Genomic DNA, 26,499 nt, shown 5'->3' on the forward strand with positions numbered 1-26,499 from the left:
GTAAGTGAGCAGAATGCTGTTGTAAAACAGCAGCAGGCTGCATAATGGCATAAACCCTTCTATCACATTATTGTACTAGTATTTATTCTAGTAGTATTCTATATATGGTGGGTAAATTGTACTGCCTGGAGAGTCACGAAACCATTTTATAGATAAGTAAATGGAATTGATACACACTTCCCCTGTCTCTTAGAGTTTAAAGAAAAAAAGAACTGTTTAAATTCTGTTTAATTACTTGTCACATTTGAGAACTTAAATATCATGGGAGTTTCAATTGGAAAATTCAATCTCAAAAAATGTGCTGTCTCTAAAGAAATTATTTCAAAGAAATACATACTTGGTTTCATCCATAACTTCTACTTCAGTAGGGGCTGTGATGGGTGCATTTGAACGACCAGCAGTAGGATCATCAGTGTTGAGTTCTCCATTTGTTGAGCTTACAACCTGCAATGGCAAACAGATTCAAAAATTATGCAATAATAATTGCCTATATTTACTACACTGGTTCATTATGACAGCAAAGAGTTGGAATTAGTGTATGAACATATTATTTAATAGGTGTTATGCAGTCAAGTATTTCTATTACTAGTCATTGCAAGATGCAATCTGGGTCAGTCACCAAGACCAGAAGGTTACTCTTCCAAGCTCCTGTACTCATCAAGGAACTTCTCTCTACTAGAATATGTGGTTTGGTTCCCTGATTTGGCTCCAGTAGAAGTCTGAAAGCTCAGAAGAATAAACCTCAGGTCCCGGTGACTAACCCAGATTGGATCTTGCAACATGATCCTGGGACACGTGTATCTCCTTTATTCATTACTAATCATTCTCCAACTGCTTGTAGAAAAAGCCATCTGCAAAAATGGTGCTAGCAATATAAAATATTGCAATCCTAATATATAAAGCAAATATCCTGGGTAAGTTAATGTGAACTGAAACACATATCCAGGAAGAGTAAAACTGAGAAGGGAAGCAAGATAATTAGGTAACATAATACCAAGCATTTCATTACTATTTACTTTTTTATTCTTCATAAGTCTTTCATTGCAACAACAATTGAGTTTTGCTTATTAGATGCCCTTGTAAACTATACATGCTTAGATAGAGTTCATAATGCACGTATAATAAATACGACTTTTCTTTTTAAGAACATCACCTGGTAGATCATTCATTCATTCATTCACTCATTCATGCACTGCCTTAAAGTCAGTTTTTTGACTTCTGGTACCTGTCTGGACTAGTTGCTGCAATTTTGTTGGCAAGGTTTTTCAGAAATGGTTTAACACTGCTTCCTTCCTAGAGCTGAGAGAATGACTGGTCCAAGGTCACCAGCTGGCTTCATGCCTAAGGCAGGATTAGAACCATGGTCTCATAATTTCTAGCCTGATTGCTTAACCAAACACAAACTGGCTCTTCATAATTTATTAGCAGTACCAAATCCTCATTAACATTATACTAAAGTTAACATGAACATTGTTTAAAAATACACTGCTCAAAAAAAAATAAAGGGAACACTTAAACAACACAATATAACTCCAAGTCAATCACATTTCTGTGAAATCAAACTGTCCACTTAGGTAGCAACACTGATTGACAATCAATTTCACATGCTGTTGTGCAAATGGAATAGACAACAGGTAGAAAGCAGAGGCAGTTCGCAAGACATCCCCAATAAAGGAGTAGTTCTGCTGGAGGTGACCATAGACCACTTCTCAGTTCCTATGCTTTCTGGCTGATAGTTTGGTCACTTTTGAATGCTGGCGGTGCTTTCACTCTAGTGGTAGCATGAGACGGAGTCTACAACCCACACAAGTGGCTCAGGTAGTGCAGCTCATCCAGGATGGCACATCAATGGAGATTTGGCAAGAAGGTTTGCTGTGTCTGTCAGCATAGTGTCCACAGCATGGAGGCACTACCAGGAGACAGGCCAGTACATCAGGAGACGTGGAGGAGGCCATAGGAGGGCAACAACCCAGCATCAGGACCACTACCTCCGCCTTTGTGCAAGGAGGGACAGGAGGAGCACTGCCAGAGCCCTGAAAAATGACCTCCAGTGGGCCACAAATGTGCATATGGCTGCTCAAATGGTCAGAAACAGACTCCATGAGGGTGGTATGAGGGCCCGACGTCCATAGGTGGGGGTTGTGTTTACAGCCCAACACCTTGCAGGACGCTTGGCATTTGCCAGAGAACACCAAGATTGGCAAATTCGCCACTGGTGCCCTGTGCTCTTCACAGATGAAGCAGGTTCACACTGAACACATGTGACAGACATGACAGGGTTTGGAGACGCCGTGGAGAACGTTCTGCTGCCTGCCGAATCCTCCAGCATGACCAGTTTGGCAGTGGGTCAATAATGGTGTGGGGTGGCATTTCTTTAGGGGGCTGCACAGCCCTCCATGTGCTCGCCAGAGGTAGCCTGACTGCCATTAGGTACCGAGATGAGATCCTCAGACCCCTTGTGAGACCATATGCTGGTGCGGTTGGCCCTGGGTTCCTCCTAATGCAAGACAATGCTAGACCTCATGTGGCTGGAGTGTGTCAGCAGTTTCTGCAAGACGAAAGCACTGATGCTATGGACTGGCCTGGCCGTTCCCCAGACCTGAATCCAATTGAGCACATCTGGGACATCATGTCTCGCTCCATCCACCAATGTCACGTTGCACCACAGACTGTCCAGGAGTTGGGGGATGCTTTAGTCCAGGTGTGGGAGGAGATCCCTCAGGACACCATCCGCCACCTCATCAGGAGCATGCCCAGGCATTGTAAGGAGGTCATACAGGCATGTGAAGGCCACACACACTACTGAGCCTCATTTTGACTTGTTTTAAGGACATTACATCAAAGTTAGATCAGCCTGTAGTGTTTTTTTCTACTTTAATTTTGAGTGTAACTCCAAATCCAGACCTCCATGGGTTACTAAATTTGATTTCCATTGATAATTTTTGTGTGATTTTGTTGTCAGCACATTCAACTATGTAATGAACAAAGTATTTAATAAGAATATTTCATTCATTCAGATCTAGGATGTCTTATTTTTGTGTTCTCTTTATTTTTTTGAGCAGTGTATATAACCAAGCCACTTTGAAGATATAGTAGTTAAAATGGTGGCCAGGAAATCAGGGCTATATAAACTGTACTGGAAGCTACATAAACTATAAATAAACTGCTTGTTTGTTGCACAAATCAAATTTCAAATTTCTTTGGGATGGTTTTAATATGGGAATAAATCTATAGTTTTAAACTCAGAGTCAAGTGGAGAATGAATTCAGCTAATTTCTCTCTATTTTAATGTTTTCTTTAGTGCGCGGGTATCAAACTCACTACATCACGTTGCTGTCATGTGACGTATCGTGACATTTTCCCCCTTTGCGAAGCTGGGATGGGCATGGCCTGTACATGACGTACCTGACCTGCAGGCCGCCAGTTTGACAACCCTGCTTTAGTGGAAATGAAAAACACAGAATAAAACTGAAGGCAGAGTACACAAACAACCAAATTGCAATTCTGAGTGACTTAAAAATATAATCATTACCAAGAGGTTGTTTCAATTCAAGTCAGAGAATTTTGATTCCAAAAATCTTCTCTTTAAAGATGCTGTTATTGCTTTATGACTGCCAAATTTATTAATATAGACTAGAATTTCAAATGCTGAGAAACTATGTTAAAGTCCATTCATTACCAGGAACAAAATGCACAAAAAAGAAATCATTTGGCATAGATGAACTACTACTTCTCTCATCACTGAGAACCTTTAGTAAAAACTGATAAATATTTATGTTTATCAGCACATGTGTATTTTCCCAAAAATTTAACACAAGCCATGGTAATTGCACTAGATTCCCATTCACACTGCAAAATGACAATTATTTCCTATATCTACTACAAAGATTGATAAAGTGATTACGGAAGGTTGAGTAAGGTGAGAAATACCCAAAAGAGAAATCAAATCATCTTTCTGGCATGCTGTTAACATATATTAAAAGAAGCTTGCTACGTGTTTCCAAAAACTGTAGCAAACAGCCCTAAAAACAATTTAATTTTAAAAAGTCTGTAAGCTGAAGACTACAATCTAAAAGACATTTTACAAGAACAACATAAAAAACAATAATTAACAAAATACATTTCCTTGGAAATAATGTTATACTTCAGTATTAGTTACAGTGCACATACCTTTTTTAGTGAGGAATTATGGGCAGGTTTCAAAAAAATGAAGCAGTCTAATTTTCTTTCAATAAAGTAGAATGTATCATGCAGTTAAGCATTGTTATCTCTATGGCTTATCCCTAAATCACTAATCCTGTCTCAGATGCAAATTACAGTAATTTAATGTGGGAAATTAGATTATCATTAAGTATGAGAGACAACAGCAGACTAGCCAATTACAGTTAGACAAATGATTCTTCAAATATACCTTTTTTTGAGAGTCTGGGTGATTTGCAACTGCTATATAGCCATTCAAAAATACAGATATATAGAGATATATACACAGATATATAAAGAAAGATATATAATTAGCAATGGAAAGATATTGGTGGTTTTTTAAAAAAACGAAATAACCCTTTGGCAGAAGCAAAAGAAAAGGACATCATAGGTAAAAAAGAACTACTGGGAAAGCAGCAGGAAATAATCCAGATCCTTATTAAACAGAGAAAGAATAGTAGGTGACAGGGAACTTTCCATGTGCTTCTCTCTTTTGCACAAATTTATATAATCAGAAACATGAGCTCTCTTTACATCACATGGACTTGCAACAACTTTTACTGGATTTAGTAAACTTGTTTTTCAAGACTATTTTAGGGAAATTTAACAGCTGCAAAGGCATAATATATTTGAGATATATTATTCACTAATTAAGCAATTATAACATTCATAAACCAGGCACACAATATGAGGGGGTAGATTTGACTACACTTCCAACAGATTATTATAATAACAAGAATGTAGTAATCTTTTCAATCATAAGCATAAAAGGACATTAAATAGGGCCTAGAAATTGTTACTATAAAGGGTGATACATATGATCAGAATATTCAGTCATTTGAAGCTCTAATGGCACTGCGATTTTCATTACACCAGTCAGTGACAATTTTATTGCCTAGGAGTCATCCAAATTGGTTTCCTCAAAATGCAGATGGCTATTCTTCTACAAGCACTTGTACAAACAAAAACACATTTTGCCTGATATTTTTATTATGGATTTTATAACAGAATACGTATAGTTACGGAAAAAAATAGAAGTAAATTTTCAGTGGCAACTAAACACATGCCATTTTTGTCCAAGAAGGTAAAGATGTAGAAATAGTCATGCAAAAAACAGAAAATACCTGTACCGAGCCACCATGTCTGTCTGCTGCCAGGTGAGCTCTCAAGTGATGGGGATTGGCCTGATGGGGGTCCCAAGCTGCTCTGTGGTCCGTTGACTGCCAGTAATATAATGCATTAAGCATGCATACAAGAGGAGGAAAAAGAACCCAAAATATATTAAATACATCATCCACCTGATCAATTGTATTTTATTCTAAATAAAGAGCATGTATAATAAAACATGTACAAATGCAGAAAAAAAATAGTTTAAAGCCCCCCCCCCCTTTAAAAAGATACATAACAATGCAGTCATTTAACAACACATCAAACATGGAATCCCATGCAGAATAAAAATATTTGGAGAACTAATTTTGGAAATTATACACTTTTTAAAAAAAATAATTCCTAAATTATTCTGAATAACTAGAGGTGTGCGAAATGATTTCAAAAAGAACCATTTTGATTTTGAATCAGCTGATCAAGCAATACCTCCCTGAAATAAAACACCTATGATCTGAGGGTGTTTGAGAATGGAACAAAAAACTCAGCTTTTTATTGCCATCATTTCAAGTATTGCTTTAAGCAACTTCATTGTTTTTTGCTTCCTGTGATTAGGGTTTTATTTTCTAAATGTAATACCAAGTTTAATATATGCTTGGGTAACAGAAAAATGAACTACTGGAGCAAAGCAGTGGGAAGGTAATTACACACCATATGCTTAAGTCAGTAGCCATTCCAGATTCAATTTTTCTTGATAGAAGCATAAAAGGAAGAACAGGAGTGCTGTGAGGTACATGCAATTGTCGCAGAGTCACTATAACTGATGCTTGTGTTGCTGAGCATATATTCTATCTGCGTCATTTCTAAAGCAAGCCCTCTTTGGGATTTTATTTTTTAATCTTGATTTTAGAGTATCATAGCTATTTGCTGATCTTAGCTATTGTGCTTGTTAATGTGGAGTTACCAGAGTACATTTACAGTGATGAAATGATGCTGCCTTAGTGTACTCTGTTGAGACTATGTATGCAATCTGGACATTTGCCTACAGATAAGAAATCCCCAGCATGCATTTGGAGAACCAGATGGAAGGTATTTCGCTTTCTAGTAACTTCTGTGCTGTCTTGAGATTGAACTTCAGGATCCCTTTCAGAAATTGAAAATATCACAGAATATTAAATCCCAGCTACATTTTATTCTGCAGAAATATAAGTTTGCATAAGTATATACTGTACAACAACAACTCTTGATTTTGTATATGAGCTGTAAATGTGAGTATTGCTATTGGCAGAGTCTGTCAAAATAATAATAGTGGGAATGAGTGGTGTTCGTTAATACAAAGTAGTTGTATAATTAAGTAACACTTTTCTCCAGTCAGCATAGCTATACTATTATTCTTATGTAATGCTTGGCTTCATCATCACATCTCAATTTGTGCTTGATGAAGTGTCAGTTTAATTGAGAACATTTATATTTGTAGATGCAGATACTAATTGCTAATTGAAAAAGGCACGCACACATGTACATACACACACCTTTTGGAGAAAGATATAATAATGGATTGCTATTCTATCTATTTTTACAGCTTCATGTGTATGAAAAACAAAGCGAACAAGGAACTTTTTCTCGGTGTCTACTGCTACCTAGGGCCACAATACTCGAAATGTTTTTAGTTATGTTCCATTAAGACATAGAATAGCTAGACACAGCCCACTTAAATATTCTTTTTATAAATAAATTTTATTAAATTTACAATTAAAAACATATCGACATTACATACACAAAAGGGAAAAACAAAAAAAAAAAAGAACACTCGGTCTTACAAACTGGAAAGAAAAGAGAAGAGAATGTTTTAGGCAGACTGTTGAAAATACTGTTTCGTTCCTCATTTCATAAACACCTGAAGAATTTTCACTGAGTACAAAATAATAAAATGAGAACTTCAGTATTTTCATGGCATGCATCCTTAACTTATACGTATCAAATTATAGTCAAATTTAATGCTTAAATACTAAAAACATGATATGTCCATAACCTATCTTACTATATTTTAAAGTTATAACTTATTTTACATTTAAAGATAATGTCGAGATGACAACATTAATATACATTTTATTACTAGCAAACTTGTGCCCCATTGGGACACTGTTTCGGAGATATTTCCTTAGTGAGGAACAGAGAAACAGGATGACCGCAAGTGGGGCAGGGGAGGAACAGTTGGAGCAGGAGCACGTTCTGACTTCCTGCCAGCTTCCCTATTGAGTTTCCTTGTGGCAAGCAGGCAGGGAGTGTTGGAAATCTTTCTTTCTTCCCTTAATTTCCTTTCTTCCTGTTTCTTCCTTCCTCTCTGTTACTTCACATAACTCCCCCTTCCTTCCATTCTCACTTTCTTCCCTCCCCCTCTTCCTTACGTTCCTTCCCCACTTCCTTTCACAGGTTTTAGGCAACAGAGCTGGAAAAACCTGAGCAAGCTAACATAAAAATTAACATAAAGAAGAATATAGTATCTTATTACTCAATTAAGATAAAGTACAGTATAGTAAGTTATCACTCAGTTCTTGCTCACAAAAATTATTTTCCATGTGGTTATATTTCATTCCAAAAATTCTAAGAAAATCCAAATTAGTTACAGGAATTATAATATTAATTTTACATTCATAGTTCATTGCTTACTTTTTAAAATTAAAAAAATAGATTCAGAATAGTCATAATAAACATCTTCAATTATTATAAAAAGACCAAGTGAAAGCTGTGAGATCACTTTTACAGAATGAATTTTCTCTTTCTTAGGCCAAATAAATTAGTTTAGGAGCATCAATATTACCTCCCAAAAGAAATAAAATTCAGTAATAAAAATATGTAAAATATGAGTTTGAAGCTGGCTTCAAATCCTGACCTAAAGAGGATACTGATTATACAGAATTTTAATTAATTCCCATGATAATATGTTCAAGCACTGTGAAGACAAGGGGAAATTCCCTTTGAAGACAGCAATGGGATAATCTCAAATCCATTATTAAACTTTCAAATTCCTTTTAATTATGCCTATACTAATATAATAAATTTTTAACATTATATTGTGCAATACAGTATTACACAAGATTATTTAAAGTCTAGAATCAAAGCATTGATATTACTAAATGTTTCTTCAAAGAAACAAATGATATATAATTTTAGTCACAAACTATTACTATTACAATGTAACATGAAACTGGCATACGATATTGCTAGATGGCATACCTGATTTTTGGACTGCTGCATCTTATCTCTGTGTGGATGTGCTTCTCTATTGGAAGTTATCACAGGATCTGAATGGATGGAACCCACTGGAGTAGGCTGCACAAAACGCATTACAGATACGTGATAAGAAAACTAGGACAACAGTAACTTTTGATTTATTTTTTAATAGTGAAAGATTATTAGTATTAGGATTATTAGCAAGCCTTTAGTATTGGAACATGTAGACAGAGGGAATAATTTCACTGATTTATTACAAGATTAACTTATAATAAGTAAATTCATCAACACAACACATAAATCAATTAAATCCCTTTAAAACATCTTAGGTAAATCAAAAGAACCAATAGCCCAAAAAAGAAAACAGGAGCCTAAAGAAGCCATGTACAACTTAAGTGTTTAAATACTGTAACAGCTATTATGTAGGATAAGCAGACACAAACTAGTACACTGCATTCATGAACACTAACAAGCAATCAGAAAACACAATGCAAATTCCATAATCTCACAACACATGGACAAACTCAACGACAGTTTCAATTGGAAAACTGAGAGTACCCTAGACCAGCGGTTGCCAACTGGTGGGCTGCAGCCCACTGGTGGTCCGTGAGAAAATTTTGGTGGGCTGCAGAGAAATGTCCCCCCAAAGCAATTAATCCAGGCTGCGCCCTGGATTATGGCCTGCCCACCCACTGGTTCCCACCCTTCAGCCAAGTGCAACCCTGCAAAAAGTAGTGTAGCTCTCGCCAGCCAGGAAGAGGTAATGGTGCTGTTGCACAAGAGGGGGCTGGCGGCACAGGCGGGTTGAAGCGGCGATGGAGATGTCCGGAAGGTGCAGGAGCTACTTGCATTTGCGTGGCACTCTCATACCTTCCAGTTTGCCTCTCCTGGCCTGGGCTCTTCCTCAATGGCCATGGGCTGTAGGGACAGCCCGGGGCAGGAAAAGTACCGGCTGGTGGTGGTGGGAAGGGGCGGAGTGAGCAGGTTTGCGCTCACCATCCAGTTCAGAGGTCCGGAATGGGGCGTCATCATCGTCAGTTTCTTTGTCCCTCTTGGCGCTCTGCTCTGCTGCTCCACCCCAATGGCCCCAGCCATCGCTGCCCGGGGAAAGCACAGGAAAAGCAAGCAGAAACATAGCGAAAGAGCTGAGATCGAGGAAAGCACAGACAAGAGAAGACGGAAGCTGCCACCTTTGAAAAGTGCTGCTTTCTGTTGCCTGTGCCTTCCAATCTCTGCTCTTTTGCCCCAGCGAGAGCTATGTTTCTGCTCGCTTTCTTTTCGGGGGGGGCAGCAGAGACATCAGGGCTGCTCTCTCCCGTCAGCAAGCCAGGCCTGGAGGAATGTGAAGAATTGTGGGCGAGCGCTAGAGAAAGGCGTGTTGGAAAAGCCAACACATGTTTCCTGCTCTCTCTCCTCTGTTCCATAGTAAGATTGAGTGGGGGGAAGGGAGCAGAGGGAAGGGTAGGAGGGAAGGAGAAGCCCGGCTGGCTCTCCTTTGACATGGGGTTGGGGGGGGGGAGACCAAATGAACAGATCAAAACAGTGCCGAGGAAGACAGGCTCCTAATAACTAGCCTGTTTGTGCAGGCAAGAGCTGGAGCTTTTCTGGGCTCAACCCCCCCCCCCACCTTTGGCCTCCACACAGGGAGGACCCTTCCCTGCTTGGAAGCGGTGGGAGAAACCTGGAGCTTAGCCTCAGGGAGTCCTTCTTATATGGAGGCCAAAGGGGAAGGCGTGTTGCCTGGTTAATAGGAGCCCGTCTTTGTTGGTGCTTCCTTCCCTCCCTCAACTCCAGGAAGCCACACCTGGCAAAAGAGGGAGAGGTTTCCTCTGACTTGGGGGAGATATGAGATGGCTCTGCTTTTCTTCCATTTATATTTATATATTTTTATATTAAAATTATTTTTTTAATATTAAATTTATATTTAATATAAAAAATAAACTTTTTATGTTAAATATGTTTTTTTTAAAAAAATTCATATTAGTGGTCCTTGGGATTTAAAGTATGAGTTTGGTGGTTCCTGAGGTCCAAAAGGTTGGCGACCCCTGCCCTAGACCAAGCCAAATCCAAAAATGCTAAGGAATTTCTGGAAGCTTGGCTTGCAAACGAATCAGTGATCAATCGACATATAATAATAAACTATAGTTACAATTCAAAAGAAACAACAAAAAGCTAAGAAGGAAACAAAAAAGACCAAAACACATTCCCCCACCTTCCAATAGCCAACACTCAAATAAGTAGGGATTAATACCAGATGAATTAGCTATGAAGCAGAAAAAAATACCCTGATCAAAAAACTACCAAAGTAAAAACCACACCTCTACCAATACTAGTAAGGCAAAATACTTTATATAAACAGGAAGCAAACCCCACACTCAACAGCACTGATGATGTTTCCTAGTTTGGTAATAATCTTTCAGCAAGCAAACAACTAAGCTCAGAGTACCAAAGGCATAGAAGTAGTCCTTGACATATGAGAACTGGGGCGAGAATGTTAAACAAAGCAGTTGTTAAGTGAGTTCCCAATTTTATGAACTTTTTGCCCCAGTTGTTAAGCGAATCACTGCAGTTGTTAAGTGAATCACATGGTTATTACATGAATCTGACTTCCCCCATTGACTTTGCTTGTCAGACGGTAACTGGGAAGATTGCAAATGGTGATCACATGGCCCCAGGACACTGCAACCATTGTAAATATGTGCTAATTGACGAACTGGTTATGACCAAAAGCTAACAAAATATTCAGGACATCATGTTGCTCACATTTCAATTCTTCCCTGTTTGGCACATAAGAGAAGTACGTTCTTCTCAAGAATAGGCATTAAATCAGGGATATCAAACTCACGTCATCATGGTAGTGTCATGTGTTGTATCAGGACTTTTTCCCCCTTCACTAAACTGGGGGTGGGCATGGCCAACATCAGGGGTAGGTTTCTACCGGTTCTGAAGAGCAGCAGCTGCTGCTGTTTTGGCCCACCCGCCCGCCTGGGCTCTTGCCTGTCCTTTATTTCCTGCTTTTTCAACCTCAGCTGCTTTGTGCGGCACAGCTGCGGTTGAAAAAGCAGGGAAAAAGTGCTTACCGCTGCTAAGCTGTCAGGGCAAAACTGTAAATCACCGAACCGGTAGTTACTCTGGTTGAATCCCACCCCTGGTCAGCATGTGACGCATTTGGCCCACAGGCCTGAAGTTTGACAGCCCTACACTAAACCTTACTTCATTTTTATAAGGAAATGAATCAACACCTTCTATTTAACAGGGCCATTCTAATTTGAATTAGTTTTAATAGTGAACTGAATGGTTTTTACAAAATGCTAACTATGCTATGCCTTTTTACAGCCACTTTGTGCCAATGCTTAGAAAGCTAAGATATAATCTTATCATAAAGAATGGAACAATAAAACATAATATAAGCTAAATAAAGGCTACTATATTTTTATACTGTCTGTTAGAACATTCAGTTTTTTTAAGAATATAAAAAAAATATTGAACTATACTTACCAGTTGTTTACCGATCCAGTCATATTCATAATCAAACATATAACCCTTCCGATCAAATAAGTCTGTAAAGAGCTTTCTTAAGTAGTCATAATCTGGTTTTTCAAAGAAATCTAGCCTTCTCACATAACGAAGATAGGTAGCCATTTCTTCTACAGGAATAAAGAAGCATTGGTAATATTAACTGCTAGAAAAATTAGTCTCATTACTGTAAGTCTCAGCTTTTTTGTGTAAAAAGAGAAAATATCTTTATAAATTAATAATTAATAAATTAGCATTTTATATATATACTTCTAATCTTATCAATTATATTTATTCAAATTGTATGTTCTTTCTAACAAATTTGTGATAAGAAATTATCACAAATAGGGAGAACCTTTTCCGATCAGGCTATTTTTCCACTGGGGGGAAGTGAAAAATCACTGTAAATAAATAAACATTATAAACAAATATGATTTGTTATAAATATAACAAATGTCAACAATGTTGTAGCCAGTTCAATTACAATATTAATGGATAAAAATTAGTGAAAGTAATATTGCTTTGGGGATATCAGTAGATGAAACTTTGAGAGTTCGGATGACGTCATTCATATCACAGCATGTTATCACTGTTCCAAAATTGATAGCCAGCAATATTGCTGTTGCAATATGCTGAAAGACCTATATTCTCATGATTTTTATTTGTTCTTTATCATCTTTATTAAATAAGGAAATATCAGTGGTGTTTAAAAGGATACACAAGGTGAAAAACTTTTATTTAAAATTTATGAAAATATCTCAATCCAAATGCATTTCAGATATTTTTTTCATAAATATTCTATTTTAAAATATATATATTATCAAAAAGAATCAGGAGATAAATTTAGAAGAGTGTGTTGTCTCATAGTTATTGGGAATAATTAGTAATTGCTTCTGTACATTGCAATTTCCAGATTTAGTCCCAACAAATGATGCATATAATGGTAACCTTAATGCCCAAAATAATAAATTGTAACTGCCTTTCATTTTATTCTTTAAATTGTATTCTTTAAATCAGAGGGCGCCAACTGGTGGTCCACGAACCACTGGTGGTCTGTGAGAAAATTTTAGTGGTCCGCAGAGAACTCATGTCTGCAACAGGGGTGATACCGGCAACGGATGGACTGATGCACTCAGGGAGGGTAGCATGCAGGAGATTGCGGCATCAGAGCCCTTCCCGGGTGTTCCCTGGCCTGTGAGGGTGGGGAAGGGAGGGAAAGGAACCCCTGAACTGGTGCTGGGTGGTGGGAATCTGATGTCCAGAGGTCGACGAGCCACATGCTGAAGACCAGATGGCTGGCAGGGAGGTGGGGTAATCTTGCAGCCTCCCTAGCAAACCCATGTCGTGGCTGCTGCCTCCTGCCTCCACACATCGAGGAGGCTGAGCACCAGCGGGAAAAGCACGGACCTCCTGAGCCACAGGAAGAGGCTGCCAGCAATGCCCTCAAGTGAAGATGTTGTGAGGGGAGGCTCAACCCCTCTCCTCAGGAGCCACAAAGCACTCACCGCCCCTCTAGCACCCGCCAAGCCTCTTCCCACCATGCTTCTCTTCCTCCTCGCCAAAAGCTTTCACATACCCAGCGGGAAGGAGAAAGCTTGGTGGCTGCCAGAGGGGCGGTGAGCACTTAGTGGCTCCTGAGGGGAGAGGTCAAGCCTCGCCCTCACAACATCTTCAACTGAGGGCATTGCTGGCAGCCGGTCGGCCTCCTCAATGCATGAAGGCAGGAGGTAAACCAGGTGAGAGGTTCCTTTCCCCCCACTCCCACCCCCTCGCTGGCCAGGAAACAACCAGGAAGGGCTCCGATGCCACGATCTCCTGCCCACATCAATCCGCCCACTGCTGGTATCACCTCTGTTGCCCCCACCTCCCCGCCAGCCATCTGGTCTTCAGCACGTGGCTCGTCGGTCTCCAGACATCAGATTCCCAGCACCCAGCACCAATTCAGACGTTCCTTTCCCCCCACCCCCGGGACAGGGGAAGTGGAAAGAGAGAAAGAAAGAAAAAGAGGGAGAAAGAGGGGGGGGAAGAGAGATCAGAGATCCCAGTGTTTTGTTTCTGTGGGAAACGGGTCCAAATTACTCTTCAAATATTTAAGCTTGCAAAAGAGGCAGCCAAGCTAAGTGCCTGAAGGACCCCATCCCATCAGTTAGTGTCCAGGCACTTCAGTGAGCGGCATGCTGTATTCATATTAGTGGTCCTCAGGATTTAAAATTATGAATTTGGTGGTTCCTGAGGTCCAAAAGACCTCTGCTTTAAATTAAGTAGAAGATCATGTCTTAAGAGTCTGAAAGTTTCCCAAATTTCTTCAGGACAATATGAAAACCAAACAATAAATCTGTCTCTTATGACTGTATCAATGGATTATTTCCTTTCTATTTTCCAGCCTGAAAAAAGATAAAATTTAGATAACCAAATCAAATGTCTAATCATGACAGCTATAATATTGATTGTATTTTGGATGATTGTTTGGCTAAAGGTAACATATTTTTTTTCCTAATGCCAATAGTATACCAAAATATAGGAATTGAATGATTAAACAAGCACATTTTATCAATTGCATGTGTCACTCAGATTATAATGCATCAAATTATTTGCACAGATCTAACAAAATAAAATCATGGAAAATATTTCAATATCTTGCTTACTAGAGAAACCCAAATTAAGGCATGTCCGACAAATGGGTGTCCAGCATCCACTTGAACGCATTCAGTAAACAGAGGCCATCAATGTTATCTAACAAACCCATACAAGTTATAATAGGTACATCTTTTGACTATGTCATTTTGATCTAGTCTTATGTCACTAATTAACTTCTTCCTACAGTACAATGTTATTGAAAATTTTCTACAGCATTAGCATCTCTGAATAGAACTGAAATATATGTCTGCACAGATTGTTACAGAAATTAACAATCTCAAAATCACTGAGACTTGTATATGTAATTTTCAGTGGAGAAACTCTGTAATTGAAATTTGTTTTCAGAATAGAATTAACATTTAAAATTGCATATATAATGTTGAATGATGTACTGAAAACTCAGAACTTCTTGAGTTGTAACAACTTTGGATATACCAGCATTAGGATGTAGCAAACAATATATTGTGCAATTGGAAAAAAATAGACATCTCAGATGTCAAATCCTGAATGGAAGCAAACATTAATTTTCAATCTTTGAAGTGGCTCTTTATAAATGTAATGGAAAGACTGACCAATATGATTCATGAGGGCCAATTTTAATCTGGTCAAAAAAGAAATAGAACAGTCGTTCATGTATTCATTGTGTTGTATTTTTTACAGCAATAAAATATATAGAAATGTTTTTGCAGTCCTTAAGTGTAACTAGCTTATCTTGATGTTTCAAATCAATCTCATTAAATTTCTGAAATATTCCAGACAAGTAAGTAATATATTTTTCATATTTTGGTATTTATTGCAGAAATCCATTTTCTTTTCCTTATGATAGAATGCAAACATAATCTTGAATAATTCCACAGCTCTATCGAACAGCTGTCTTAAAAATCTATCAAATATCCAGGTTTAAAAAATGAAACAAACTGCTGTTGTCTTAACAAAGTTCCTGAAATAATTTATTCTTTCAAATTTAGATTTAATCTTATTTATTTCACTTACCACAATATTTAGTGAGCTGTGTATGTTTGGACATAAAATGGTCAGCAGAGCAATTCTTGTGAAGTATACAATGAATACAAAAAATGTTTGGAGCTGCTTCTTCAAAAATGCCATAAATCTGCAATATTTTCTTTCCGTAGAACTCTTATCAATTACATACAGCAATAATGTTTCTTAATGGAATACTGGCATTTTCAAGGTATGCTTTTAATGCACCAAAATTGATTTGCTATAAGACTTTTTGTAGCTGCATATCTTCTTATAGGATATAAAGTCATCTTCAAAATATGGTATACAATCCATTAATAAAACTTTGCTGTCCACAGCTTTATCCAACCATAGAATTTTATTGTTTTCAATATCATTACCCATTTCTTCAATGCTCCGTTGTACCACTGCATTATTATTTGCTAAGAGTTTCAATAGTTCAGTTGGTTCTTGATGCATTACTATAGAAATAACTTCCTGCAAACATGGCATTATCAATGCTATGTTAGCAATAAACTCTGAAATACAGTAAAATGAGTAAAGTCTGTTTGGCTTTCCTAGAACATTTTTTTAATGTAGCAAGTATTGTTTAATGTTTAATAAATATCTCATGAAGATTTCTGAAGTATTCTATGTCTTTGTCATTTTTGCCTGGATGGTTTTTTCATGAAGATGATTAGAGACCGTCAATGGACAGCCATTTTCGGATCCCTCCACACATGTTCAATAGGGTTCAAGTCAAGGCTCTGGCTGGGCCATTCTAGGACATTCACAGAGTTGTCTAAGCCACTCCTGTGATGTCTTGGCTGTATGTTTAGGATCATTGTCATATTGGAAAGTGAACTTCAGCCCAGGCTGAAGTCCTGAGTGCCGTGGAACAGGTTTTCATTGAGGATATTCCTGTACTTTGCTCCATTTAGCTTTCCCTCAACCTTGACCAGTGTCCTAGTCCCTGCTGTTAAAAAACACTCCCTTAGCATGATGCTGCCAGCACCATGCATCCCAGTGGTTAGGATGGTATTGGGCAGGTGATGACCGGTGCCTGATTTCCTCCAGACATAGCATTTAGAATTAAGGCCAAACAGTTCAATCTTGATTTAATCAGACCAGAGAATCTTGTTCCCCACAGTCTGAGAGTCCTTCAGGTGCTTTTTTGCAAACTCCAAGTGGGCTTTCATGTGTTTTGCACTGAGCAGAGGCTTCTGCCATAAAGCCCAGATCAGTGGATGGCTGCAGTGACGGTTGTCCTTCTGAAACTCTGTCCCAACTACACACAGGATCTTTGAAGCTCAGTCAGAATGACAATCAGGTTCTTGGTCACTTCTCTTACTTAGGCTCTTCTCCCCTGATTGCTCAGTTTGACTGGTCAACCGGCTCTTGGAAGAATCTCAGTTGTTACAAATGTCTTCCATTTGAGAATTATGGAAACTACTGTGCCCTTAGGAACCTTCAGTGCAGAAGAAATTCTACTGAACTTCCCCAGATCAGCGCCTTGCAATAATCTTGTCTCTGAGCTCTGCAGGCAATTCCTTCAACCTCATGGCTTTTGCTTTGCTACAGTATGCATTGTCAGCTATGATGCCTTCTATAGAGTAGTGTGTGCCTTTCCAAATCATCAATTTAATTTACCACAGGTAGACTCCAATCAAGGTGTAGAAACATGTCAGCAATGATCAAGAGAAATGGGAAGAACCAGAGCTAAAGTTCATGTGTTGTTGTAAAGGGTTTGAATACATGGGCCAATATGACATTTCAGTTTTTTCTTTTTAATAAATTTACAGTATTTCTAAAATTCTGTTTTCACTTTGTCATTATGGAGTACTAAGTATAGATTAATGATAAAAATTGATAAAAACTGTAGAATCAGGCTGCAACGAGGTCTGATGATTTTCTGAATGCCTTGTATGTATATAGACTGAAGGATACTTGCCTTAGTAAAGGCACTTAAAGGTCTTTGAATGTTTGCAAACTGAATACTGTAGACAGCAGTGTGCATTTAAATTTTAAATTTAACAGAAACAGAACAATTCATAGCAAGAATTTATTCTATTTTATTCTGAATACTGTAGTCAGCAATGTCATTTAAAGTTTAAATTTAACAACAGAAACAAAACAATTCATAGCAAGAGTTTATTCTATTTTATTCTGCTTTGTTAGGATATCATATGAAATACTATGTCTCATTCCAGACATATAATTTAAGAATAATTCAGTGACAATGAAAAAGGTTCAGAGAACAGCAATAAGGATGACAGAATACTAGAAATATTAGAAGACTCAGCATTCTTCAAAATACCCCATTAAATCGTCACACAAAAACTAGGTCAAAACCCAATATCTTTTGTTGCAGACTTAAGACAGGAAATGGTGAATCTAACTTACAGGAAGGAATTCTGGCTGAATGTTACACAAAGCTTCCTAACCTTATGAGCAGCTTCACATTGCAGTTAATAATCAGAGAAGTGATGTGCTTCTCATCATTTGCAGTGTTCAAGGGAAGTCTAGACAGATTTAATTTCAATTCTCAAACTGTGCAGGAAACTATTTGGTGGCCTAAATGGCCTTTCCAACTCTATGAGTCTAATTATTGCAGCATTAATTGCACTATATGGCACTATAATATATTGTATAACAAGCAATATAGCCACTCACAGCCTACTCAATGGCAGAACTCTTTACCTGGGAAGTTTTCACATAGTACTTCAATGGGAGTTGCTCTCTTGGTATCTCCAATTTTCTGATAACGTTCTTTCAATGTATCTGCCTAAGTTAAAAAAAGCATCAAGTTAACTGTTTCAGAAACATTCTATAAAACTTTGGTAATATCAGAAGAAACAAGGCAAATCAAAAGATTTCATACTACCTTTAAGCCTTGCCAGGGAAGGCTGCCTCTTAAAAAATACATGAACATATGACCTAAAGCTTCCAAATCATCTCTTCTACTTTGCTCTGAAAATTAAATTGAAAATATGAAGGCTAGATTTCTGAATTGATCTATAAAATCAATGGAAAATATGTACAAATATGCAACTGTATAAAATGTTTTCTGAAAATTATAAACAAACAGCAAATTTGGAGTTAACAACTCCATCAAGTAAACCTGACAAATCCCATGAAATGTAAAAGCATTAACTAATTAATTGACACATCACTGAACTACCCATGTTTCCCTAAAAATAAAACTGGGTCTTATTTTCCTTTGGGTCCCAAAATAAGCACTAGGGCTTATTTTTTTGGGGGGGTGTCTTATTTTTTCCCATTTATGAGGCACCCACTTCTTTTGCTTGCTCGTGGCAGGGCAGGAGACCACGTGGAGCATTAGTGCCAATACCACAAGGCGGGTTGATAGAGATGCCCCACGCACCCCACAACATGCTAGGGCTAATTTTTGGGACAGGTCTTATTTACAGAGACAGGGTAATTAGAATGTTATGAACTTTTTCTTTTTTTCTCCTATATCTCTTGATTACAGATTTCCAGAGTCAAAGATCCAGAAACCAACATTTCTCCAACATTTTAACAAGTTTTCCCAGCAATCTACAAGCTAAAGTAAGAAAAGAAAATTGTAAACCTTCTTTAAAACTACATAAATCCTCATTATGAAAATATGGAAGAACTGACACAAGTCCTATTATTCAAGTTTGGGACTACTGAATTGAATGAATTTATTGTTCATTGGTTTCTCCTTGATAGCTATTTTCTCTTATTTTCTAATGTGTTTTATTTTCTACAATTTACTACTGGTGTTTTACTGTTAGTTATCAACTTATGACCGGTCATTTAACAACTGTTCAAATTTACAACAAACTCCCCAAAAGGTACAGTTCCAAAGGCCAGACCCATCCCTTGTGACCACATTTTGGGGGCTCGGAAACCAGCCCACATTCACAGTCATTTGCAGCATCCTACAGTTACATGACCATGATTTACATTTTTGTCAAAAACATTTTTGGTAAAAACATCCCACAGCAAAACAACAGGTTCACTTTACAACTGTGGCATTCATTTAACAACTATGAATTCAGTTAAAGACAAAGATGAGTCATGTAACAACCTGCTGCAAACATAAGCATGCAATCAGGTTGGTCACATGATGACCTAATTTATGACTGTCAGGATTTATGACCATAATGGACATGCTCCCCTGTGTTCATAAGTCAATGACTACTTGCAATTGTGTTTGCCACCCAGAGCATTATATGTGAGGTAAATGGCTATTTAAATATAATAAATAATGCTGCATTATGAAAAACTGAGGAACTGTACAAGCGGTTTAGAGCTAAACTTTCATTAAGAAGAATAAAAGTAGACAGTTTATTAAAAACTTTTATTAAAAATTAGGATTTTGCCATGCACTGATAACATTAAAGAATTATATTCATACTCTTACACATTTGAATGAAATAGACTAAGTTTAAAAATAATTATAAATATACAAGCTGCTTACAAAAATCCATAGTGAAACTGCTATGTTCATGTTCGTACACACATACATACATACCTTTTCCTAAATGTGTATTTATACTCATGTATCTAGCAGTTCCTGTAAGGCTTTTGTGTTCTCGATATGGTATGTGCTTCTTTGTTTCTGGATCTATATACTCTTTTGCCAACCCAAAATCTATAATATGAATAATTTGTTGAGTTTTGTTTCCTGGTCGTCCTATTAAGAAGTTTTCAGGTTTTACATCTCTGTATATTAAGTTCTTTGAATGAACATATTCCATTCGTGAAATCTGTCAAACAGAATGAAAGAAAGTTTAAAGAAATTAAAATAGTCATATCTTTAGTAATAAAACAAATGAGTTACTGTGTTTTCCTGTCTTGAAATCCAAGATTTTTCATGAATGAAATTAAAAATGAAAACTTTCGTAATATTAATTTATTTTGGTTCATAATATAAATACTGCTGGTGATACATACCTATCCATTAAAAACAATACCTTAAAAAATTCCTTCATTAAATTATACATTGGTTGCCATTATGTGTTCTTAATGATAGTACATACAACAAAGTCATTTTTAAGCTTTAAAACACTGAAGAAAAAATAGACACAGAAAAAAAAAGCTTTGTTCAATCTGCATACTTCTAATGTCTTGTGGCTGCCAGATATCCATAGAGTTGAGAATAGTCTGCTTACACTTGTACCATTCATACGTAAAAAAAGGTACTGCCTGAGAATTACACTATAATTCAAATTTATTTCATTAGTAAACTTTTCATTATTTTTACTTAAACACTTATTCTTTTTTATGGGTTGTGCAGGTTTTGCATATATGGATAGATACTAGTGCAATACAGAACCAACAACTATATTACCTTCTAAATCTATGAAAAAATACCTTTATCATATATCCAACATTTCAAAAACTACTAAAAAATTACAACAATGTCTTTGCATTCTGGTAGCTATAAACAAACAATATTTATCCAAAGCTACTTAAGCAAAACCCAAAGACCACATATATATCATGCAAGAACTGTAAAAACCATTATATGGGGCCAAAAATTGAGAGAAAATATCCGTAAATGTCAACTGGCAGTTAGAAGACATGATAAAAACTCCTAAGTTTCACAACAGACAAGTTTAACCCACTTTTTGAATTGGGAAACTGTAGACATCTTAGATTAAATCAGACGAAAAAATGATAAGAGAATTCCTAAAAGCATAGAACCCTAATTAATCACCCATTAAAAGATATATTGAAATAAGCTCCATGTACAAACCTTTTAAGAAATCAAAGAACCAAACATAAAAGAAAAAATGAACACATCCTTTTTCATCACACACCTATTAATCAATACCCAGATAAGGAACCAATACCAGTTAAAAAGAAACTACAAAGTAAAAGATAACATCCCACTCTATTATTTTTTAATGAAAGCAACCTCAAAGTCAAACATGTCTCCATAGTTTAAAATAATAAAGCCCCCAAATCAGTCAAGGAAAAATAATGTCCAAATCAAAGCAGATAACATAACCTATCACTTATAAACAGTTAGCAAACTCCACTCCCCCATTCACTAATGTTACCTAGACTGGTAATGAAACATCAGCAGGAAGAGAAACAATCTCAAAAAACAACAGGAACTCAATAACTCAAAAGCTTTTTGTGCATTCTTGATATTTTTACATTATTTACAGACGACAATTTATAGAGAAGCTATACTCACCAGTTGTATGGCTATCATAAGTACAGTTTTCAGGGAAAATGTCCTATTACACAAATCAAATAAATCTTCCAAACTAGGTCCCAGTAGTTCCAGCACCATGGCATTGTATTTGCCACAAGGGCCAAAATAATAAACCTGAGGTATTCCATCTAAAAAGTGAAAACAAATGGTATTCATCAAATTTAGTTGCATCCAGTTCCTAAACAGACTTTTCTTTATCTTAGCTAAAATATTTGCAAATGACAACTTATCCTGCTTAGTTGTAATTATTCAATGAAAAACATGACAGGCAACAACATCCCTCCATGGAATTTCAAAACAGTTCAGTCTCAGTCTATTATTTAACAATTTCCATAGAATCAGTATCAAGTGAAAAGCTTAAATATATGGAAGAACATAATATTCAGTACAACAAGATGTTTATGGGTTTATTAACTATACAAAGTACCAACATTTGACATTATTAATTCTTTTAATATTAGAATTTCTGTTCTGTTCCCTTAGATTTTGGGTAAGCAAATCAAACAATGAATCTGGGTAAAATATGTACAAAGGCATAACCTGTAACAAAGGTTATTATTTCTCCTAAAAATCACTGTATCTCCTCAAATTTCATTGTAACAAATTCCCATTTCATTATAGATAAAAATTTTAATGAGACTGCTTTAATAGAAAATGAAGGAATAGCTAATGCTTTTTGCGGCAAGCCTCACCAGTAAATATACTTAATTTAAAAGCTTTGAGGACCACAAACTATGTTAATATGTAAGTATTTCCAAATCAAAAGTATTTTCACCTTTCATTAGTATCTAAAATAGCAAATAGGTCCATTTAAAAAATCAGTAAAATCTTAAATTTATTATAAATTTGTTGTTACAAAACCTTATCCTACAATGATGACTTTTATAATGCTAATCATGGGAAATATGTATATAAAATGCTTTTAAATTTTTAACTAGCTTTGTCCATGAGAAATAGAGCATCTTATTTAAATAGATTATGCCTTATCAAAGCTTACTATAGCTTAAAAAAAATGAAACATTCACCTTGTATATGTAGTATCAAACCTATAACCACATATGGTTAAAGGACATTAACTCCTTTTTCAATTAGGCACTTAGAAAAGGATGAATTATGGAGACAAAGGTACTTTGATGGGTGGTTTTACCTGTGAATACCTTATCAGGCAAATGCTAAATGTCACTGCAGTAAAATGTGTAATTTACTATGTATCAATAACACATATCTTTAAATGTTTCATTGTCTTGTATAGCAAAAATATTCTAATAAGATTTCATAATCTAAATGAGAAGTTCCCAATTTAATAGATATCGCTTAGTAAAATATTGATAAAAACAAAGTTTTGTTATTTAAATAATTAAAATATATTTAAAGCTAGACAATTAGAAATAATTAATTAATCAAGTTATTTAGCTTTCAGCTGCAAGTTGACTTAAAAGGCTGAGTAAGAACTGATCAAATCTTGCCTGTCAAGGAAAGGACAAAAGCTAGCCTGACTGCCTTATCAGATTTACAGTAGTGTGTCTGAGGACTTATCTAGAAAACTTTCTCATATTTCTGACAAAGATACAGTCAGTGGCATAAACCAGTATTTTGTGTGTGTGTGTGTGTGTGTGTGTGTGTGTGTGTGTGTGTGTATGTCCTTAAGTTATCGCGGGTACTTACATGTATGTTATTCAGCTTTGTTTGGGTATTTTCCCACGTCATTATAGTTGTGCTTTTAAAGTTGTAGCAACATTTCGGCAGAATTTCATCTGCCATCATCAGGCTTCTGTATTGTGTTCGTCTGTATACACACACACACACACACACACACACACCAATACATGTTTGTTTCAATAATAATTTTATTCCACTACAAATTATACTTACCTCCAGATCCTAGCTGCTTGTAGAATCTGTATTCCAAGTGCAGTTGTGGTGCTCTTGACTTCATTGGCTCCTGGAAAAACCAAAAATTTCCATTTTGAAACCCAAAATCTACACTAATACTGATAATAAAAAGTGTCAGGCAGAAATAGATTTATTTGCAGATAGGTAACTCATTTCCTGCACGAGTAATTGCCCCTTACTTTCTCCCTGAAAGAATGCCTAAGCACTCTGAATCAGATGCATGCCTAAATTATTACAAAATATACAGTACATACACTGTTTCTAATCTCAGCAACTGTGTGGACTTCAGCTTCCAGAATTTCCCAGTCAGCATGTGATATATAGTTATTCTAGTTGGCACCATATACCTCTTATAGAACAAGGATATTGTTTGAAATGTTGAAAGATTCATCAATCTTACTGAAGGATAAACTGATCTCTATAGCTATAAACATGTATTACCAGCTCTGATTGATAAATATGTTTACTGTTTTCTGGAAAATAGGCTAGCCACCATCACCCATGTTTAAATTACTGCAATACGATTTTATATGGGTCTGCACAAGTTCCTGATATTGAAGTTACAGTGACATACCTAGGTATGCCCATACAATACCAGTTTTGAATCAACTATGTGACCTACCTATTAGCTACTGAGCCAGGTTCAAAGCTTTGCATATTCAGTAATGGCAGTGGTGGAATTCAGTTTGCACCAGTCAGGCAAACCAGTTGTTAAATTACACACACACACACACACACACACACACACACACACACACACACTATCAAAGTCGATCCTGGGTGTTGCACTGCAATGGAAAAATGGGCAATGCAGCGGTCGGCTCAAGGGAAGGAGAAGGCTACTTTCCCTTTTTCTTTTCCCTGCTCCTCCTCCTTTCCTCGTACCAGCTGCTTCATTGCCTGTTCCTCCATTGCAGCGCAGCACCTCCCACAACAGCCAACTTGACCCTGGGTGAACCGGTTGTTAAATTATTTGAATCCCACCACCAAGTAAAGGCCTAAATTGCTTTTCCGGTAACAGACTAGGCAGTGGCTAAGATTATCAGATGCAGTCATGTGATTTCTACCACAACTTCAAATAGAGTTTCTCTCTAAGAGTACCTACTTTCTAGAAAGTTTTGTACTGCAGTATTTATACAGTCAGTACCTACTATTATATAGTTAGGGGGCGTGTTAAGAGTAATCTCTTCACACCAGGCCTATCTTACCATATTTTGTTCTGTATCAAGTAATTTAAATATCAGAATTTTTATTCTCTGTATACTTCAAGATATATTAACATTCCAGTTCAATACCTAAAATTATTAAAGTAATATTCTATAACTTTCCAGAGCAGACTTGAACAATATTTAAGGGCATGCAAGAGAAAAAACTGTCTGAGGCAGTCAAAATCTCCAAAAAATTTGAAATAGAAGACAATAATTTGGGGGTGGGGTTTGTGTGTGAGAGAATTGAAAGACATCCAGTCATCTTTTTGTAGATGCTCCTGGCTTTTTTCACCATCCTTTGAATCCAGAATACACCTGGGTATTTCTAAACCTTCCATGCTATACTTATGTCTCATTACTCCACCGATTCCCATGTCAAGCCAGCATTCAATTTAAACTACCAATGTATGTTTTGCTATGCATACTATAATTAGATTTATCTGTAAAATAATACGTGGTGATGAATCTTTTATTAATTGAATGTATCTTTTACTGCAAATGCAAGCTAGTATACTGTACTTTAAGAAATGCATCCTGTGTGGCACCCTTGAGAATCAGTCCTGGAATCTATTTTGCTTACCTTTAATATTCTTCTTCTTTTATGTGCCTTACTTATGGTTATCCAATGATTAGTTGCATTTGGTAATTACTGCTAGGCTTATCATTGTAAGAAATTAATTCTCACCCAATGCTGATGATATTCAGTTCTGTTAGTCTTTTGAATCTTTGAGTCTTTGATGAGTACACAGTCAGCTGTATTGAAATGTCTTATTAATGTTTCATCTTCAATTTCCTTTCATCACATCACTGTATATGGAGATTAGTATGTTATAGTCTGATGGTCCCTTTCATTCTTTGTTTTTTGCCCCAGTCTACTAATTCCCAAATGATTCCAGTGTCCTCCACTGAAGCCTCAGGTTTTTGACTTATGTTCGGTCAATTCCCTTCCAATTTACAGCTCTCTCACAAAGAAAGTTGTATATTTTTGCTTCGTAAGTATTTATAGGATCAGGGAGTTTAATACATATATATTATTGGTGCAGTCATATTATTGCAGATGTTCCTGACTTCTCTCTCCTTCCTTTGAATCCAGAATACTACACCTGGATATTTCTAAACCTTCCATGCTATACTTATGTCTCATTACTCCTCTGATTCCCATTTCAAGCAATCATCCAGTTTAAATTACCAATGCTTTTATTTAAGAGCTTCTGGACACAAATCCATCAGAATTTGCCTGCTAGCTTCTCTATAATCACTCTCTTCCTACATTTGAGCAAGGCCTTTTTTATATAGATTAGAAATTCTGTACAAATACAGCTTCCAGACTGCAGGCTCTTGACCCCACGATATTGGAATTGTTCTTTCATTTTTGTGATGGTTTGATAACGCTTTAAAGGGAGTTTAAAAACCTATTTATTCAAGTGGGTCTGGGCATGTTTTTTTCTACCTTATTGGCAGCAGTTTCTGGTTTAAAACCTGTTAGAAAGCAACTGTCTGAAATATTGTAGGGTAATTATCATTTAAAGC

At 36.6% G+C, this 26,499-nt stretch overlaps 1 protein-coding gene across 14 annotated transcripts in view; it reads right to left on the reverse strand.

Annotated features, from left to right (window-relative positions):
* CSNK1G3 (casein kinase 1 gamma 3) overlaps positions 1-26,499 on the reverse strand; it is a 65,655-nt gene that overhangs the window by 8,217 nt on the left and 30,939 nt on the right. For all 14 annotated transcript variants that reach the window (XM_026673729.2, XM_087958015.1, XM_087958010.1 and 11 more), the window contains 9 exons: positions 23,741-23,810; positions 21,848-21,996; positions 20,174-20,408; positions 18,536-18,621; positions 18,352-18,436; positions 12,037-12,185; positions 8,542-8,637; positions 5,325-5,420; positions 338-444 (listed from right to left, as the gene is read on the reverse strand). In XM_026673729.2, the coding sequence (XP_026529514.1) occupies positions 338-444; positions 5,325-5,420; positions 8,542-8,637; positions 12,037-12,185; positions 18,352-18,436; positions 18,536-18,621; positions 20,174-20,408; positions 21,848-21,996; positions 23,741-23,810 (1,073 nt within the window). The remainder of the gene's footprint in view (positions 1-337; positions 445-5,324; positions 5,421-8,541; positions 8,638-12,036; positions 12,186-18,351; positions 18,437-18,535; positions 18,622-20,173; positions 20,409-21,847; positions 21,997-23,740; positions 23,811-26,499) is intronic.

This window comes from Notechis scutatus, chromosome 2, assembly GCF_049901735.1.
Source record: "Notechis scutatus isolate UNSWTSFEM ecotype Mainland chromosome 2, rNotScu1.2, whole genome shotgun sequence".
In the NCBI taxonomy this organism is placed as follows: Eukaryota; Metazoa; Chordata; class Lepidosauria; order Squamata; family Elapidae; genus Notechis; species Notechis scutatus.